At 38.6% G+C, this 18,204-nt stretch overlaps 1 protein-coding gene across 2 annotated transcripts; it reads left to right on the top strand.

Annotated features, from left to right (window-relative positions):
* The first annotated feature begins 2,137 nt into the window (after positions 1-2,137).
* Positions 2,138-18,023, top strand: TSACC (TSSK6 activating cochaperone). 2 transcript variants are annotated; one of them, XM_007482065.2, is made up of 4 exons: positions 2,138-2,258; positions 3,692-3,750; positions 16,290-16,409; positions 17,789-18,023. In XM_007482065.2, coding segments are annotated over exons 1-4 (399 nt in total). In that variant the 5' UTR covers positions 2,138-2,256; the 3' UTR covers positions 18,007-18,023. The 2 variants fall into 2 exon arrangements, with proteins under 2 accessions (XP_007482127.1, XP_016285906.1); XM_016430420.2 differs by lacking the exon at positions 2,138-2,258 and adding an exon at positions 2,424-2,575.
* The last annotated feature ends 181 nt before the right edge of the window (positions 18,024-18,204 follow it).

Genomic DNA, 18,204 nt, shown 5'->3' with positions numbered 1-18,204 from the left:
GGGATTGGGATGTGGAGGGGGACGTCAACCGGCATTTGAGGTAAAAACGTGTCGTTTGTCGCAGGGTGATATGGGAAATGTAGTTTTCTGTACCGGGTAACGGTACATTCCCAGTACATGCTGAGATTTGTTGTTGGTTGCCTAATTTAGCTTTGAGACTGAATCTTTTAGTTCTTAGCTTTTTGCTGTTTACATGGTAATCAATAATAATAATTCAATTTTATACCACTTAAAAATTTACAATGCAAAACATTTTGCATATAGTCAACTCTGTGGATTATGCACTGGGCTAAGTGCTGGGACTATTAAGAAAGGCAAAAACTGTCACTTTCCTCAAGGAGCTCACATTCGAATGTGAAAGACAACATGCAAACAGCTGTGCATGTACAGGATATATGGGGAGGAAAGCAGATGGCATCATTTGAGAAGACTTGAAGACAGCTAGAGGCAAGGAGGGAGAACTAATCAATCAATAAACATTAAGGGCCCACTATGTAGTAAGCACTGTGCTAAAGTAGTTGGGAATACAAAAAGAGGCAAAATATAGTTCCTGTCTTCAAGGAACTTAGCAATCTATAGGGGGAGATAACATGCAAATAAAACAAACCGGATACAGGGTAAATAGGAAAAAAATAATGGAAGGAAGGCTCTAGAATTGAGAGGCTGGGCAAGACTTCTTGTAGAAGATGGGATTTTACTTGGGACTTAAAGGAAGCCAGGGAAATCATTTGGCAGCGTTGAGGAGAAAGAGCATTCCAGGCATGGGAGACAGCCAGATAAAGTTCCTGGAGCTTGAGAGTCAGTGTCTTAAACAGTCAGAAGGCTCATGTCATTGATTTGAAGAGTACTGAGGGAGTAAGTTGTAAGAAGACCAGAAGGACAGATGGGGGCTAGGTTATGAGGGACTTTGAAGATAAACAGAGCATTTTGTATTTGATGCTGGAGGTAACAGGAAACAATTGAAGTATATTGAGTAAGGGAGTAATAAGATCAGACCTGTAATTTGGAAAGATCACTTTGGTGGCTGAATGTAGAATAGAGCTGAGTGGACAGAGACTTGAGGCAAGAAGACCCATTTGCCACGGTAATGGGGGAAAGATAATGAGTTCTGTTTTGGACATGTTTGGCTTAAGATATCTCCTAGAGATCTATTTTAAATTGGAAGGCAATTTGGAGCTGTGAAATTTGGTCAGCAGAGAATTTGGGGCAGGATAGATAGATTGAATCATCAGGGTAGAGATGATAATAAATCCATGGAAGCTGATGAGATCCACAAGTCAATTGGTATTGAGGGAGAAGAGAAATGGTTCAGAACAGAACCTTGAGGGATACCTATAGTTAAAGGGTGTGATGTGGAGGAAGATCTTGCAAAGGAGACAGAGGAGTGGTCTGACAGGTAGGAAGAGAACCAGAAGAGAGGTATGTACCAAAAACCTAAATAGAAGACATTATTAAGGAGAAAAGAATAATTAACAGTATCAAAGATTTCAGAGAGTTCAAGGAGAATGAGGATTGGAAAAAAATGCATTTGACAAATAGATCATTGGTAGCTTTGGAGAAAGCAGTTTCAATGGAATGATGTAGGAAGCCATATAAAGGGGTTAAGAAGAGAGAGGAAGAAAGTGGAAGCACCTTTTATAAATGAGCTTTTTGAGGAGTTTAGCCACAAAGGGTAGAAGAAATATAGAAGGATAGTGGAGATGGAAGGATCAAATAAAGATTTCTTAAGGATGGAGGAAGACATGTACCTGTTTAGATAGTAGAGTGGGCCAGAGTTTAAAAATAAGTGTTAGAGTGGGGATAACAGAGTGGGCAATCTACTGGAGGGGATGAGATGGAATAGGATTGCTTGAACAAGTAGAGGGGTTAACCTTGGTAAAGAGTAAAGGAAGAGTGAGATAGAATGAAGGAGAGAATGACAGAAGGCATCTGAGCGAGAAGAGATCAGGAAGTGAAAGTAGATGAGAAAGGGATGAGAAGAGGGAATTAATGGTGAATGGCCTCCATTTTTTTTCTGTGAAATATAAGGCAAGGCTCTTAGCTGAGAGGACAGAGGGAGAGAAACTGACAGTTTTGAAGAGAGATGAAAGTTTTGGAAGAGCTACTATGGAGAGTTGGGATAGTGAGTTGCTGAAGGAAAGATTGCCTAGCAACAATGAGAACATTCTAGGCTTGGGGAACAGCCAGTGAAAATGAATGGAGTATAGAGGTAGTTCCCGGTTGATGAACAGCAAGAAGACTGTTATTGCAGTATAAATGTAAGACTGGAAAAGTAGGAAGGGGCTAGGTTGAAAAGGGTTTTCAAAGACAAACCATATTTTATATTTCATCCTGGAGGAAATTGGGAGCCACTAAAGATTATTTGATATATAGTCAGACTATGGCTTTAAAATGATCATTTTATTAGCTGAGTAGAGAGAGACTTGAGGCAGTCAACCACCAGCAGGCTATTGTAATAATCCAGGTGTGAGGTGAGGAGAGGCTGTACCAGGATGGTGGCAGGAGAGAAGGGGCCATATGTGAGAAATGGTGCAGAGGTGAGATCAACAGGCCTTGGAAGCAGATTGGAAAGGAGGTGGGTAAGAGGTGAGATGGGGTAAGGAGTATAGGTAACATGATGAAGGCCTGTACTAGAGTGGCAGCTGTGTGTGTGAATGGAGGCTCCCAAATTTGGTTATGGTAATAGTTGCTTGCTTATGGGTAAAGACCAGAAAGTGTCAGCACCAAAATCTAGTCTTCTGTAAAAGTAAAATAATAGTAGTGATGTTTCCTACTTGTAGAACTAATTTATATTCTTTAGAACTCTGTTCTAGTTATTAACTTAAGTGTTTTGAGGACTCTCAGAGGCAGCCTGCCATAGTTGATAGAGAACTTCTTTGGAAGTGAGAAAGACCTAGGTTCAAGTACTACCTCTGTTCAAGTACCACATCATGGCTGGGTGGCCCTGAGCAAGGCTCTTATGCCCTCAGTTGTTTTAGTCTACTCTCCAAGATTATAATTTGTAGATAAGGTGCTGACCTATAGGGGCAGAAGTAGTTTCCTCACCTGGGAATTACTGGTACTAGTAAAAATCACAGGTCCAGCCCCCATTCCCCTTTTAAGAGCTCCAAAGTCTCCCAGATTTCTTTTCTTGTCCCCACATACTGAATTATTGGCCCTGTGAAAAAGCTACATAGAGGAGAGGCTGGGGGTCGTGGAAGCACTTTTTTTTTCTATTTCTTTGCAGGATAGAAAAGGAAGGGGTGATATTGCCCAAGTTAATAATCCTAGAGGACTTAGCTGTAAAGGAAAAACCTGAGAAAGTGCCATTTACATAAAGTATCTCTTCAAGAGTCTTATACATCTAGGTTAGGATAAATAAGTACACTTGTGTCCAGAAGTAGGAAGGTAATACTAGTAGTCACCACTGGATTAATTGTATTAGTAGAATGAAGATGAGGCAATGATAATTCCCAAGCAGTAGATGATACAAAAATTGTTTATATTTGACTTTGTAATGTAGTTGCAAATGTGGAAATATGCAATTTCCTCCATGTGCTTGTACCTCTCCCAGGGGAAATAGCTTAACTTATGTCAGAGTTATGAAGAGGAGGGTCATAATTCAGTGATCTATTATAGTTGTGATAAGAATATTTGAAATAGTACCAACTGATATGTTATTCAAGCCAGTGATGCAGCTATTGTTTCTCAGGAACCAGAACTTTGCTAATCAGATGGAGAAGCCAAAAAGTAACTCTGCCAAAAGAAAAGGTAAGTGGCCTAGAATGAGTTCCCCTCCTCTCCTTTGAGCCCAAGGCCCCTCTGATTATGCAGTAGTGGAATCTAATCTTTAGTTCCCTGGGTAGATAGCCATTTTTTTTTGTTGCCATATTTATTTGCACATTTTTGCTTTTGCCTTGTCTTTTCCATTAATAGTTGTACCCCAAAGGATACTGCTAATTCTTTTGTACCTGGTAGGAGGCTTTCTTAGCAGTGATCTCCAGATACATGACAGTAACAAAGCCTATCAGATGTTACAGTGCAGGTGGGCTAGTCCCATTTACTGATGACTTCAGGATAGGCATTCTGTGAAATATCTGAGACAAACACTGCTGCAGATTCCAGGAACAAGCTTGTATGCCCTCAAGAAAGAGTGGAGCCTTCTTTTATAATTTGCCCTATCTAAGGCAAGTTGCATGGGTAGGTAATGAATACCTATTTAAATGAGATGTGCTACTTTACAAAACCCTTTGCTCATATCAGTTTAGCTGCAGTTTGGATTCCCTAATTTTTCTCCTGTAGCTTAGAATTAGCAGGGGAAATTCTTCTAGCTCACTTTGCAAAGGGGAACTTGCCAAGCTAGAAACCTAGAAAGGTCTAAAATTAATCTAGAGCCCCTTCCCTGCCATCAGACTTTTGGGGTTCAATCTGGATCTAAAACCAAAAGAACTGAATTTAAAAATATTTTTTCTGTACTGTTTTTTGGTAACCCTCACCTCTCCTGCACTACTCTATATCCTATATTGATAACTGAAAATATGATCAGTTTGTGTGAATGATTCCTCAAACTATTCATTCCAACAGGAAATGCCCTATTAGTAATAATACATTTATATTACACTTTGAAGTCTACCAACTGATGTACAGCTCTGTGAGGTAGGTACTATAGGTAATGTTATCCTCATCTTATAGATGAGAAGACTGAGGTTCAGAGATGGGAAGTGATTTGCCCATGGTACAAATTAATGAATAGCAGATGCAAATTCAAACTCAGTTCTCACTTGACTCTGAGGCTAGGCCTCTTTGCACTATATCATGCTGTCTCCCAAAGTACAGGTTCGTGTGTAAAGTGGTTGAAATTGTTCAGAGAAATGTTAGAGTTATGTTGCCACATGATGATAAGAGATTCTGAATCTAAACAGAAACGAATGGAAAATTCATCTCTTCTGGTAATATAGTCAAATGGCCAATGGTAACCCAGTCTGGGGAAAGAAGGAGGAACAAGAGGTCTAGAGAATTCACAGACTGGGTAGACACTTTCATTTTTTGCCATGATTAATTAGGAGTTAACTATAAAAGCTTTAATAACTCTAAAACTGGACTAATACTTGAGATGCAATGTAAACAGGGGTTTTGAGAGGCCACCTCACCTTCCATATATGGAGCAGGACAAGTCAGGTACCCATTTACTTGTGTCCCTCTTTTCCTCTTTTCTTTCTCTTCCTCCTAAGAGTATAGAAGAGCATAACTGTAGCCAACACATACAGAATGCTGTCTCAACACAAATGCCACGATGAATGAACATGGAAGAGGATGAAAAAAGGGAGAATTTATTGGCTTGGCCAGGTTCTACACTTGGGCTAAAAGAATCAGTTGTTCAAGTATAGGATGAGAAAGACATGGCCAGAAAACTGTTCCTATGAAGAAGAACCTGGGGCATCTAGATGGCTCAGTAGGTGATCCAGGCCTGGAGATGGTAGGTCTTCTATTTAAATCTGGCCTCAGATACTTCCTAGCTGTGTGACTTTGGACAAATTACTTAATCCCAATTCCTGCTTTTCTGCTTTGTAATTTATAGTTTTTATTCCAAGATAGAAGGTTAGTAAGGGATTAAAAAAAGAAAGAAAGAAAGAAAAGAAAAGAAAAGAAAGACCACCTGGTAGCCTTGGAGGACTCTAATCACAATTTGAGTAAACTTTCTGGTGTAATAATCAAATTAATAGAAAAGTAGTGTCCTTCTTGGAAGCAGTGTGCATAGCTATTAGGGAACTGGCCTTGGAACTAGGAAGACCAGAGCTAACATCCTGCTTCTAACACATACTACGTATGATCCTGGGCAAGTCTCTTAACCTCAGTCTGCCTCAATTTCCTCATCTGTAAAATGGGATAATAATAGTACCAACCTATCATGAGGAGTAAATGAGATAATATTTGTAAAGTGCTTAGCATAGTGCCTAGCACCATGTTGGCAAACCTAAGGCACTTGTGCTGGAGGGGGCTGCACCCTTCCTCCTCTCCACGTGTGTCTGCGGTCATTTCTCATATCATCCACCCTTCTGCCCAGCACTTCCTCCCTCACCTGTCTGGGGTAAGGCAGGGGGGCTCATGTGCAGCATGAGGGTTGCAGTTTGGACAATCAGTCTCTAAAAGGTTCGCTATCACTGACCTAGCATATAGTACTTAATTATTTTGTTTTTGTTTTGCTTTTTTAAAGAGAGAACCCACTCCCTCCTTGGGCAATCCATTCAGCTCTTATTGTCAGGAAGTTTTCCTCTATATTAAGCCTAAAACCTAATCTGTCTCTCAACTTCTACAATTTACCTAGTTCTGACCTCTAGGGTCAAGCAGATGTGAAAGTTTCCATGTGATAGCTGCTGTTATCTCCCCACCCTTTTCCTTCTTCCCACTTTTTTTCCAGCTTAAATCTGGTTCCTTCAACAAATTCTCCTGTGGCATATTCTTTAGTTCTGTGACCCTGATGCTCCAGTTTTTCTTCTATCTTTCCTAAATTCTAAAGGAGAAATATTAGCTCTTGTCCTGTCCAGAGACACACTTAATGCAGTACAGAAGAGTCTTCATTTTTTTGGTCACCATGTTGCATCACTAAAAGAGAACACCCCTAAAAGGCATCCAAACTGTGGTTAATTAGAGTGCTCTAGAGGTGTCCAACTGCCTGGAACAATATCTGTCGAACTGGTGGAGGACTATAGATATGCATGTGGTATATGCCATCAGACATTTAAAATTTCCTTAAATATTTTTCTTTGTTATAAATAATTTTTCAGTGATAAGATATGTGGCAAGGGGAGATTAATAATAGCTATCTGGTGTGAAAATAAAAGACCTCAGTGACTTCATCAAAATCACTGAAAAAATGTGGTATCTGGGGCATTCCACTAAAGACCACCCTCTAAACTGACATTGATCCATTTATTAGTCTTTCAGTCCAGTTATTCACCTAGTTCAAAGTCCATTTAATTGTATCATTTAGTCTATTAGTTCTCAAAAAAGTGGTCTAAGGACCCTTTCAGGGGGTCTATGAGGTCAAAATTATTTTTATAATAATATTATATTTCAATTTCAAATATGTTAATCTTAACAGATATAAACCACATAAGCAAAAGTTCCTTGGAATATTCAATAATTTGTAAGTGTTAAAGAGTCTGAGACCAAAAAATTAAAAAACTGCTTATCTAGTATGTAGCCCACTATTTTGTGCACAAGAAGAACTTAACATTTACTGTCTGTAACAGTTTCCTGACCTACCATTCTAGTTATACTGTCGAGGAAAGAAATGAGTCTGGTATGACCTGTTCTTAATTAAGCCAAGGTGGTCTATTTATCATTGTTTCACAAACTCATTCCTTTAATAATGTATTCTAAAGTTTAGCTAGTAATCAGAAATTGAGTTCATTAGTTTGCAGATTTCATTCTTCTCTCTCTCTCTCTCTCTCTCTTTCTCTCTCTCTCTCTTCTCTCTCTCTCTCTCTCTCTCTCTTCTCTCTCTCTCTCTCTCTTCTCTCTCTCTCTCTCTCTCTCTCTCTCTCTCTCTCTCTCTCTCTCTCTTTCTCTCTCTCTCTCTTCTCTCTCTCTCTCTCTCTCTCTCTCTCTCTCTCTCTCTCTCTCTCTCTCTCTCTCTCTCTCGTAAGGAAATATTTGCTTCTCTTTAGACTCCTACTCAACATCTTCTATAAAATGCCCCCAAAGGTGGCTTAAAAAGGGCAGTTAGGTGCTTCCTGGATATTTCCAGACTTGCATACTAGCTCACTATTAGCCATTTTTATTTTGTCCTTTCTGAGCCAAAAGCCATTGTTCTTGATAGAGAAAACAGAAGCAAAATAAAAATCAGTCATCTCTGCATCAATTATCATACCAACCACCCTTGGCAGTGGTGACCTTCTGATATTCCTCTTTTCCCCAATATAACTAACAAACTCCATTATATTGTGCTGAACTATTCTCTTAGTTTACTCAGGCTTTCATGTTTTTTTTTTTATGCCATTTTTAGAATATTGGGCTACTCTTCTGTAGTTATCCTCAGTTATTTGCCCTTGTTTGCATCTTCTAGACATGTGTCTGAGTTGGTTAGTTTGTTTTCTGTGCTTCTTTTTAGTGGAGGCCTCCAGGTAGAGGCTGGATGACTAATTGTTGGGTATGTTGTAGCAGGAAACTTTTTTAGGTTGTGGGTTGAACTAGATGGCTACTGAAGTTTTTTCCAATCTAAAATTATATGGTTCTATGTAAGCATTAGATAGCTTTCTTTACATTTCCTCATTAGAATAATTTTTGTTTATGCCTTCAGAATTTCTTTCTTGAAAGTTCTCTTTCTTGGATCTACTTCCCCTGCCAAATATGGGCATCCCTTATATTAAGTGACCACCAGATCATTTATTCTTTTTTTAAGCTTTCTGAAATGTGTTCCCTCTTACATCTAGGGGTCATGCCAGACTATAGCCAGCTTTTCTTTCCTTTCTTATAATTCATTCATATGATGGAGTGATGACCACTCCTAAGACTCTCATTGCTTTTGCTTCTACAGCCAGTTCTCATTAATTAGATGAACAGTTTCCCCTTGGCCCTGTCTCTTCTTTCTGAAGGACTAGATTGTCATTATTCTGCATTGGTTAGATTATTTATGGGGTAAGTTTACATACCACATTTTAAAAAGAACATTGATAAATTAGTTACCAGGATGGTAAGGAAATTGGAAACTGTGGCATAGGAGGCTCAGATGAAGTAGTCAGGATGTTTAGTTGGCAGAAGGTAAGACTTGGGAGGTGCTGTGACAAATAACTTCAAACACCTGAAGTGCTAAGAACTCAGATGGTAGTTATGTGCCTAGAGAAGTGGAGTGATTCCTGTTCGTGTATGGGATGGGTTCTGAGGTTCCTACCAATAGATCTAGGATTTTCCTTTCAATAATTAGTCTGTTTTTGCCATTCCTTTCCAGATTTATTAAACAAATGGTCTGTGCCCAACAAGTAGTAGAGAAAGCTGGCCTTGAAGTCAGGAAGACCTAAGGACAAGCCACACTTTGGATGCATACCATCTTTATGACCATATTATTTGCAGCTTTTGGCACTATTGACTACCTCTATCTCCAGGATATTCTCCTCCCACTTTCATGGCATGGTTCTCTATTGATTCTTCTCTCATCATCAGGGCATTGATCCTTCCACACTCATCAACTCCTTGTTTTCCATTTTTGCCAATTTGCATGATTTAGAATTAAACCTGAGCATTGCTTTAATCTCCACTCATCTTAATATTGGTGATTTGGAGCATGTTTTCATATGTGGTCATTTATAGTTTATACTTCTTTTGAAAACTGCTAGCTTATATACTGATCACTTATCTCTTAGAGTCTACCAGCTTAATTTTCCCAAAATACCACTCTAATTATGTCAGCCCCTTGTTTAGAAACTTTCTTTGGCTCTTCACTGCTTTAGGATAAAATTTTTATTTAGAATTAGTAGCACAGTTTAGTGGGGAAAAAAGTACTGCCATTTAATGACTGTGATCTTGGTCATTTAATTCATTTATATTTTCTGGACCTCAGTTTCTTCACCTGTAAAATGAAGGTATTAGATGAAGGTAAATCTGAGGCCCCTTCTAGCTCTAAATCTTACTCTCAAATTTATTTTTGAATGCCTGAAACTGTGGATATAAGTGAACACCTGCTGCCCTTCCTCCCTGTCCCTGCCCTTCAGCTTGGTCCACTGCACCCCCCCCCCCAAAAAAAAGGTAAAAGTGAAAGCAAAAGAAACTGCTGCCATAGGGGACTTCCTGAGCTGTCCTTGGATTGGCTATGGATAACTGAAACTGCAAAAGTCAAAACCAAGGATTTGGGGGTCCCTATTTTCTGGATTTCAGGGTTTGTCATAGTCTGGCCTGACTCTGACTTCCAACCTGATCTGTCTCCTTCCTACTTCATCTTAGGTCCCTTTTCCTGCTACTTGTTATTTCTTGAATACCCTAAGGATAGCATTGAGGACCTATAACTCTTTGCTTTCACCACTTCTCCCAACCTGGTAGGTCTATTCTTATCCTGTCCATTCTTTTTTTGTTTGTTTGTTTTTTAATTAAACTTCTTATTTTTTTCCAGATTACAGATATATAGAGACCTGAGTCAAATTTATAAGACGACAAAGCACTCCCCAATTGACAAATAATCAAAGGATATGAACAACCAATTCTCAGATGAAGAAATTAAAAAACCCTTTAATCACATCTTGTCCATTTATCAAGGGCCAGTCCCCTTTTAGTGTCTTTCATGAAGCCCTTCATGACTTCTCCAGAGGAAGTGATGATCAGTGTGGGCTGACCTCCAAAAGTACTTATTTGCAATGCTCACTTTTGCACATTATGACTCAAGTAATGAGGCCTTTCTTTGTTAACCACTTAAGAGTCATGGTATCAAACTCGAATAGAAAGAGAGGCCTCTAAACCTCCTGACAGCTTGCATATTAATTTAGAAAACCACATATTAATGTCATCTGTGTTATGCTGCATTCTTAATTCTTTTGTGGGATAATTCCCAATTACATTTTAATCCAGTTCCTGTGGGGCAGCATCTGCTGCATGGATGCCACCTTTGATTTAGTCTAATCATAATATATAAAACTGTCTATGTATAGTTCATATGTGAATATCTTCTCTTCCCAACTAGTTTGTAGATGTCTTAGAGGCAGACTGTGTTTTTTATTTTATTTGGATCCTTCAAGAACAGTGCTACTTCATAACAGTAGTGATCTCTGATATTTATATAGTACTACAAGGGAGGCAAAGTGCTTTCTTTAAAATTTTTTTTTAAAACTGGTTACCTTCTATCTTAGAACTGATACTAATATTGGTGGTTCCGAAGCAGAAGAACAACAAGGGCTAGACAATGGGGGTTAACTTGCCCAGGATCATACAACTAGGAAGTGTCTGAGGCTAGATTTGAACCCAGAAACTCTTATCTCCAGGCCTGACTCTCTATCTGCTGTCACTTTGTTGCCCTGCAAAATGCTTTCTGACAGTGGCTTATTTGATCTTCACAGTAAACCTCCCAAGGAATTAGGTCCTATGTATATTGTTATTATCATTTTACAGATGAGGAAACAGGCTCAGAAAAATAATTTATACTGATTTCAAACGTAGCTACCTAGAGAAGCATGTGTGTATCAGAAGTGGATGGGCAGTTAGGTGATGCAGTGGCTAGAGTACTGGACCTGGAGTCAGGAAGTCTTATCCTGAGTTCAAATCCAACTTCAAGATACTAGTATGAGATCCTGGGCAAGGTACTACACCTTGCTTGCCTCAGTTTCCTCATCTCTCAGATGAACTGGGGAAGGAAATGGCAAACTACTTCTGTATTGTTTCCAGGAAAACCCCAAAAAGGGTCAAAAAGAGTTGGATACAACTGAAAACAACAGAGGCCAGATTGGAATCTAGGAATTTTCTGACTTAAGACCAGCAATCTCATCATACTGCCTCATATGGTTCAGATAAGGCATTTGACATTTTTGGACATGGCCAATGTGGGGATTTATTTTGCTTGACTATGCGGATTTATTATAGGGACTTTGTTTTTCTTTTGGGGGGAGAAGAGGGGTAGAGAGGGAGAGGGAAAATGCTTGTCATTTGAGAAAAATAATGGAAAAAAGAATTGGGTTTTTGATAAATTCTTGTTAAAATGGTGCCCAGGCTAGCCATTTCTTCATTTCCCACCTGACTGTACTGCTTTGGACTTTTCCCATTATCCCCTAGGAACTTCATCATTTCATACATGCCATCAGTACCCTCTGTCCTTCTGACTGGAGGGTGAAGAGTTTCTTCTTAAGTCTCCATTTAAGATTTCCTGGCCAACCATCTCTTCATTTCCCAACTAGCTATACTCCTTTAAATTTCTCCCTCATGCCCCCATACCAGATACCTTCCCCTTTCTTTTGAGCTTACTTTTTATTTTCCTTTTTTTACATATTTTATTTTCCTCTTAATTACATGTAAAAGTGACTTTTAACATTAAAAAATTTTTTTGAGTCCCAAATTCTCTCCCTCCTTTTCTCTCCTCCTCCCTCATGGAGATAATAAGCAATTTGATGTAAATTTTACATGTGAAATCATATAAAACTTTTTTCCATATTAATCCTTTTGTAGGAGAAAACTTTTATAAAATGAAGAAAAAGAGAAAAATATAGTATGCTTTGATCCCCAGCAGACCTTCCTGTGGAAGCAAGTAACATTTTTCATCAAGAGTCCTTTCAGGGGGCAACTAGGTGGCTCAGTGGATTGAGAGCCAGGCCCAGAGATAGGAGGTACTGGGTTCAAATCTGTCCTCAAGACACTTCCTAGTTGTGTGACCCTGGTCACTGGCTAGGCCCTTACCATTCTTTTTGCCTTAGAACCAATGCACAGGGGGGCAGCTGGGTAGCTCAGTAGATTGAGAGCCAGGCCTAGAGATGGGAGGTCCTGGGTTCAAATCTGAACTCAGACACTTCCCAGCTGTGTGACCCTGGGCAAGTCACTTAATTCCCATTGCCTAGCCCTTACCATCTTCTGCCTTGGAGCCAATACATAGTACTGACTCCAAGATGGAAGGTAAGGGTTTTAATAAAAAAAAAAAAAGAACCAATGCACAGTATTGATTCTAAGACATAAGGTAAGGGTTTTTTTAAAAAATAAAGAGTCCTTTGGGATTGTGTTGAACCATTATATTGCTAAGAATAATCTATTCACAGTTGTTTGTCTTTTGCTGTTATTATATACAATGTTCTTTTGCTTCTGTTAACTTCACTCTGCATCAGTTCTTGTCTTTCCAAGTTTTCCCAAAATCTTCCTGCTCATCATTTCTTATAGCACAATAGTATTCCATTACAATCATAAAACATAATTTACTCAGTCATTCTCCAGTTAATGGATATCCCCTCACTTGCCATTTCTTTGCCACCACAAAAAGAGCTGCTATAAGTATTTTATATATATAAGTCCTTTTCCTTTTTGTTTTTTTTTAGCTCTTTTGGATACAGACCTAATTGCTGGATCAAAGGGTATATATGATTTTATAGGCCTCTGGGCATACATCCAAATTACTCTTCAGAATAATTGAATCAGTTCACAATTCTCCCAACAATGCATTAGTGTCTCAGTTTTCTCACATCCCCTCCAACTGTTGTCATTTTCCATTTTTGTCATAATAGGCAATCTGATAGGTATGGGGTGGTACTTCAGAATTGTTTTAATTTGCATTTCTGTAATTGACAGTGATTTAGAGCATATTTTCATATTACTATAGATAGCTTTAATTACTTTGTCTGAGAATTGCCTGTTCACATCCTTTGACTATCAATTGAGGAATGATTTGTATTCTTGTACATTTGACTCATTTCTCTCTGTATTTGAGAAATGAGGCCTTTATTAGACTTGTAAAATTTTTTTTCATTATTATTATTACTGTGTATTTTCCTCCATCCTTTCCACCCCTCCCATTTATACTACTACTCTCTCTCCTTTCATCCAATCCATCCTCAAATGTGTTTTGCTTCTAACTATTCCTCCCCCAATTTGCCCTCCCTTCTATTGTTGTTCCCCCCCCCCCAACTTATCATCCCTTTCTCTCCTACTTTCCTATAGAGTAAAATAGATTTCTATACCCAATTGAGTGTGGATGTTCTCTCATGGAGCCAATTCCAATGAGAGTAAGGCTCAAGGATTCCCATCCCCCCCACTCCATCTTCCCTTCCACTGTAAAAATTCTTTTTTTCCTCTCATGTGAGATTATTTGCCTCACTCTGCCTCTTCCTTCCCCCTTCTCCCATTGCCTTCCTCTTTCTCACCCCTTCATTTAATTTTTTTAGATATCATCCCATCTTATTTAACTCATACCCTTGCCCTTTGTCTGTATATTCCTAACTGCCCAAATGATAATAAAGTTCTTAGGGGTTAAAAGTATCATCTTCCCATTGAGAGTATAAACAGGTTAACCTTATTGAATCTCTTATGATTTCTCTTTCCTGTTTACCTTTTTATGTTTCTCTTGAGTCTTTTATTTTAGAGTCAGATTTTCTATTGAGCTCTGTATCTTCATGTATCTTTTCTATTAGAATGTAAGCTCCATGTGGGCAGAAACTGCCTTATTTAACTTTTGTATCTCCTCCAGGATTTGGTCCAATATTGCACACTATTTATTTAATAAATGCTTATTGAGTATAATTGAACTAATTGAATTGAATAAATTATTTCATCTGGATTGCAAAAAAAAAAATCTTGAAATTCTTGAAAGCCCTTTATTTCATTGAATACCCTTTTTTCTTCCTGAAAGATTATGCTCAGTTTTGTTGGGTAGGTGATTTTTGGTTGGAGTCTTCGCTCTTTTGCTTTTTGGAATATCTTTTTTCAGGTCCTCTGATATTTTAATGTAGAAGTTGCTAAATCTTGTGTTATCCTGAGTGTAGCTCTATAATATTTGAATTGTTTCTTTTTGGCTACCTGCAATATTTTCTTCTTGAATTGAGAGCTCTGGAATTTGGTTATAATATTCCTGGGAGTTTTCATTTTGGGACTTCTTTCAGGAGGTGATCAGTGGATTTTCTTAATATCTATTTTATCTTCTGCTTACTTTTGTGTATTATTAGATACACATCAAATTATTAGATACTCAATAGATTGTAAGTTCTTTGTGGGCAAGGACCATTTTTTTTTTTACCCTTACCAGAAGTCTTAGAATCAATACTGTGTATTGGCTCCAAGGCAGAAGAATGTTAAGGGCTAGGCAATCGGAGTTAAGTGACTTTCCCAGGGTCACACAGTTGGAAGTATCTGAGGCCAGATTTGAACCTAGGACTTCCCGGCTCTCGGCATGGCTCTTAATCCACTGAGCTACCCACGATCCTGTTCTTATTGTATGTGTATATCTAGGACTTAGCACAATGCCTGGAATATAGTAACACTTAATAAATGTCTGCTTCCAGATTTCCATTTTGCCAACTAAGATTTCTTTTGTTTCTACTTATTGTAATGACTCTTTTGAGGGAGAGTGTTTGAAGCCTAAGGTCAGTGCCTTCTTTAAGATACCATCACATAGTCTTAAAAAAAAAATTGCTATCTTTTGTTTTTATGTCACCTTTATTCTTTATTTCCGTTCTCACTCTCTTCCTCAGAAATTCTCTTTACCAAAGAATAAGGAATAGGGAAAGACTGTTTAAAAAAAAGAAACCCAACTTAATTTGATGATATTTTAAGTGTCCTGCATCTTGAGACCCTTACTTTTGCAAAGAAGAGAGAAAAACATACTTTCTCATCACTTCTTCAGTTTTAGACTTAGTAAATCTTATTATATAGGGTTTGGTTTTATAAATTTTTTCTGTTCATTCCATTTACATTGTTGTCTTCCATTACATGGTTGTCTTCCTGGTTCTGCTCATTTTGTTCAGCTTTAGTTCACATAAATCTTCCCATACTTCTCTGGTATCCTTCATAATTATCAGTTCATATGGTGCAGTAATATCCCATTACAAGTATATATTACCATTTGTAATCCTTTCCCCAGTTGAGGGGTATCTAGTTTATTTCTAGTTTTTTTTAATAAGTGCTATCATAAATGTTTGGTATATATGGGACCTTTCTTTCAGCCCTTTGGAATATTATATACCTAAAAGTAGGATTTCTTGGTCAAAGATTATGCTCTTTCTTATTATAATTCTTTATCACTTCATAGCTCCATCAACCATTTAATGATCAATAGGTCTGTCTTTCCAACACTGACTTCATTCTGTCATATCCCCAGGAACCTTAGCATCCAGCAAGATTACATTCATCCTGGAAATTATAGCTTCTCAGTATCCCATGCCCTGGGACCTCCCTCTGGTCAGAGTGGAACATTCCTTCTAGATCTTCCATTTAAGGGAGATGCCCAAAGCAGTCATATCTTAATTTCCTACTTAGCTGTACTCTTCTGGACTTTGTCATTTTCCCATGCTAGGTGCTTCTTCCCCCCCTCCCTTTTTCAACTTCTTTCCTTCTCTTTTCTTTCAGCATCTTGCCCAGTTAGGCTGTTAACTCCCTGAGTGTAGGCACAGTCTTTTTGCCTTTTTCTATATTCCTAATGCTTAGCACAGGGTGTAGCTCATAACTACTTGCCTAATAAATGTTTGTTGACTGACAATTTTGCCATCTTTGCCAAATTGCTTCATGTGAGATGGAACCTCAGGGTTGGTTATTTCTCTTATCATTAGTGATTTGGAGCAGCCTTTCACTGTCACACAGTCTTAATTATAATGCTCAGTTTTTATTGGAAGACACTGACTTAGTTGTCTCTGATTTTATTCCAGTTGAAGAGGAATGCAAACTTTTGCCTCTTTGTCGTGCTAAACCCTCCCCAAGTTTCATTCATCTTCCAGCCACCAACCCAGCCACTTGTCAAAACAATCAGTCAGCAAAGCTACAAACAGGTAACCTATAGAGAGAATTTCCCAAATAGAAGACTTGGGGATCGAGGCTTCCTGTTGACATTTTTTTTCTTTTTAAAAATTTTATTTAAAAATTATAGTCAGTTTTATTTTATTTTCAGTTCCATATTCTCTCCCTCCCTACCTCTACCCCTCCCTCACCCATCAAGAAGACAAGAAATACAATAACATTACACATTTGAAATCATGCAAAACATATTTCCATATTAGCCATGTTCCAGAAGATGAAGAGAAAAAAAATTGCTTCAGTCTGCACTTTGAGTCTATCAGTTCTCTATCTGGAGATGGATAGCATTTTTTCATGACTCCTCCTCCTATTGACTTGGCTGTCAATCCTGTGTCTAGTCAATTCTCAATTTTTAATGGATAGCTTGTGGTTGATCCAGTACTATTGCTTCTTCTTGTCTTTACTGTTCTTCCACCCCAGCCCCCCCCCACTTCCCCAGGTTGGGTAATTTCCCCAATTGTTAAGGACCTCCCTACGGATAGGAAGAAGGGTTGAAATTTAAATCTTGCTAGGTATGAGTTGAATTAAATTTTTTTTTTTAAAGAGAAAATAACAACTTTCATTTCTAGAGCACTTTACAATCTTCAAAGTAATTTCCTTTCAATAACTCTGTCAGGTAGGTAGTACAGGTTTTTATCCCCATTTTATAATAAGGTGAGGAAACCAAGGCTCTGAGATATGAAATGATTTGCCCATAGTCGAAGAGCTAATAAGGGACAAAGCCAGGATCCAAAACCAAGTTTCCTGATTCCAAGTCCATTGTTCTTGCTAGTATGTCAGATTTTATAGAAACTTAAAACATTTCACATTAATAGAGGAGATTGAGACTACTAGTTCAATTTAGGTAGTTCTGAATTTTGATTAAATATATTCTTCTAGTCAGGTTACCAAGTATTTTCTGGGTCTAGGTAATGAGAGCAGACATGATCCCCTTTCTTGAGGAACTCATGTTATTATAGGGAAGACAGCACAAACACCTAAATGATAAAACGTAGATATAAATACCAAGGCTAATTAAGAATTGGCCATGCATGAGGTAGTTGGAAACATTAGAGCAAATGGGTTGATGTTACAGGAGGAAGTACTGAAGTTAGACGACAGAAAAATTGTCAGTGTTAATGGTCACTGCTTATGAGGCACTGGAGCAGGTGAGATGCCCTCCGGTGGAGTTCTTGAAGCACACGAGAAGCCCCGACTTCTCTCCCCAATCTGTCTGAGACACGGTGAGTGTGGGGGAGTTGGAGGTGCTGATCTCTGCAGAGCCCCGCTAACCACAGGACTATCATTTGTGGGGCAGCCAAAGATTTGTCTCTCTCCCCTTATGTCCCTCTTCCCTATCCCACTCTTCCTTCAGGAATCGACATTAAACCCCAGGATTGCTTAGGTCTGCTTGAGTGCATGCACGCCAACCTCCAACTTCAAACCCAACTTGCCCAACAACAGATGGCCATCCTAGAAGATCTACAGGCCTCCATGACTCTGCTGATTCCTGGGGGGGAGGGTAAGAACCCAGTTTTACCAGCCATACCCCCAAATTTGCTGTTGACTCGCCAGCCTCAAATCAGTAAATGAACTTTGGGACCTAATAACTGTGTATGCTTTTTTCCCTTCTCTTTCTCTAAGTACATAGTTTGGGCTCTACAGGTTTTCTCTATGATATTTTTTGGTCACTAAGTATATATTGAATGCCCACAGGGGGTACATATATATCATTGTACAAGGCACTTGGGGTATGTATATCTAAACAGACATGGTTCTGGGAGTTCACCA

This window comes from Monodelphis domestica, chromosome 2 (genome assembly GCF_027887165.1).
Source record: "Monodelphis domestica isolate mMonDom1 chromosome 2, mMonDom1.pri, whole genome shotgun sequence".
Taxonomy (NCBI): Eukaryota; Metazoa; Chordata; class Mammalia; order Didelphimorphia; family Didelphidae; genus Monodelphis; species Monodelphis domestica.
The sequence above is the reverse complement of the archived record's forward strand: the minus strand, read 5'-3'. Positions and strand labels throughout refer to the sequence as shown.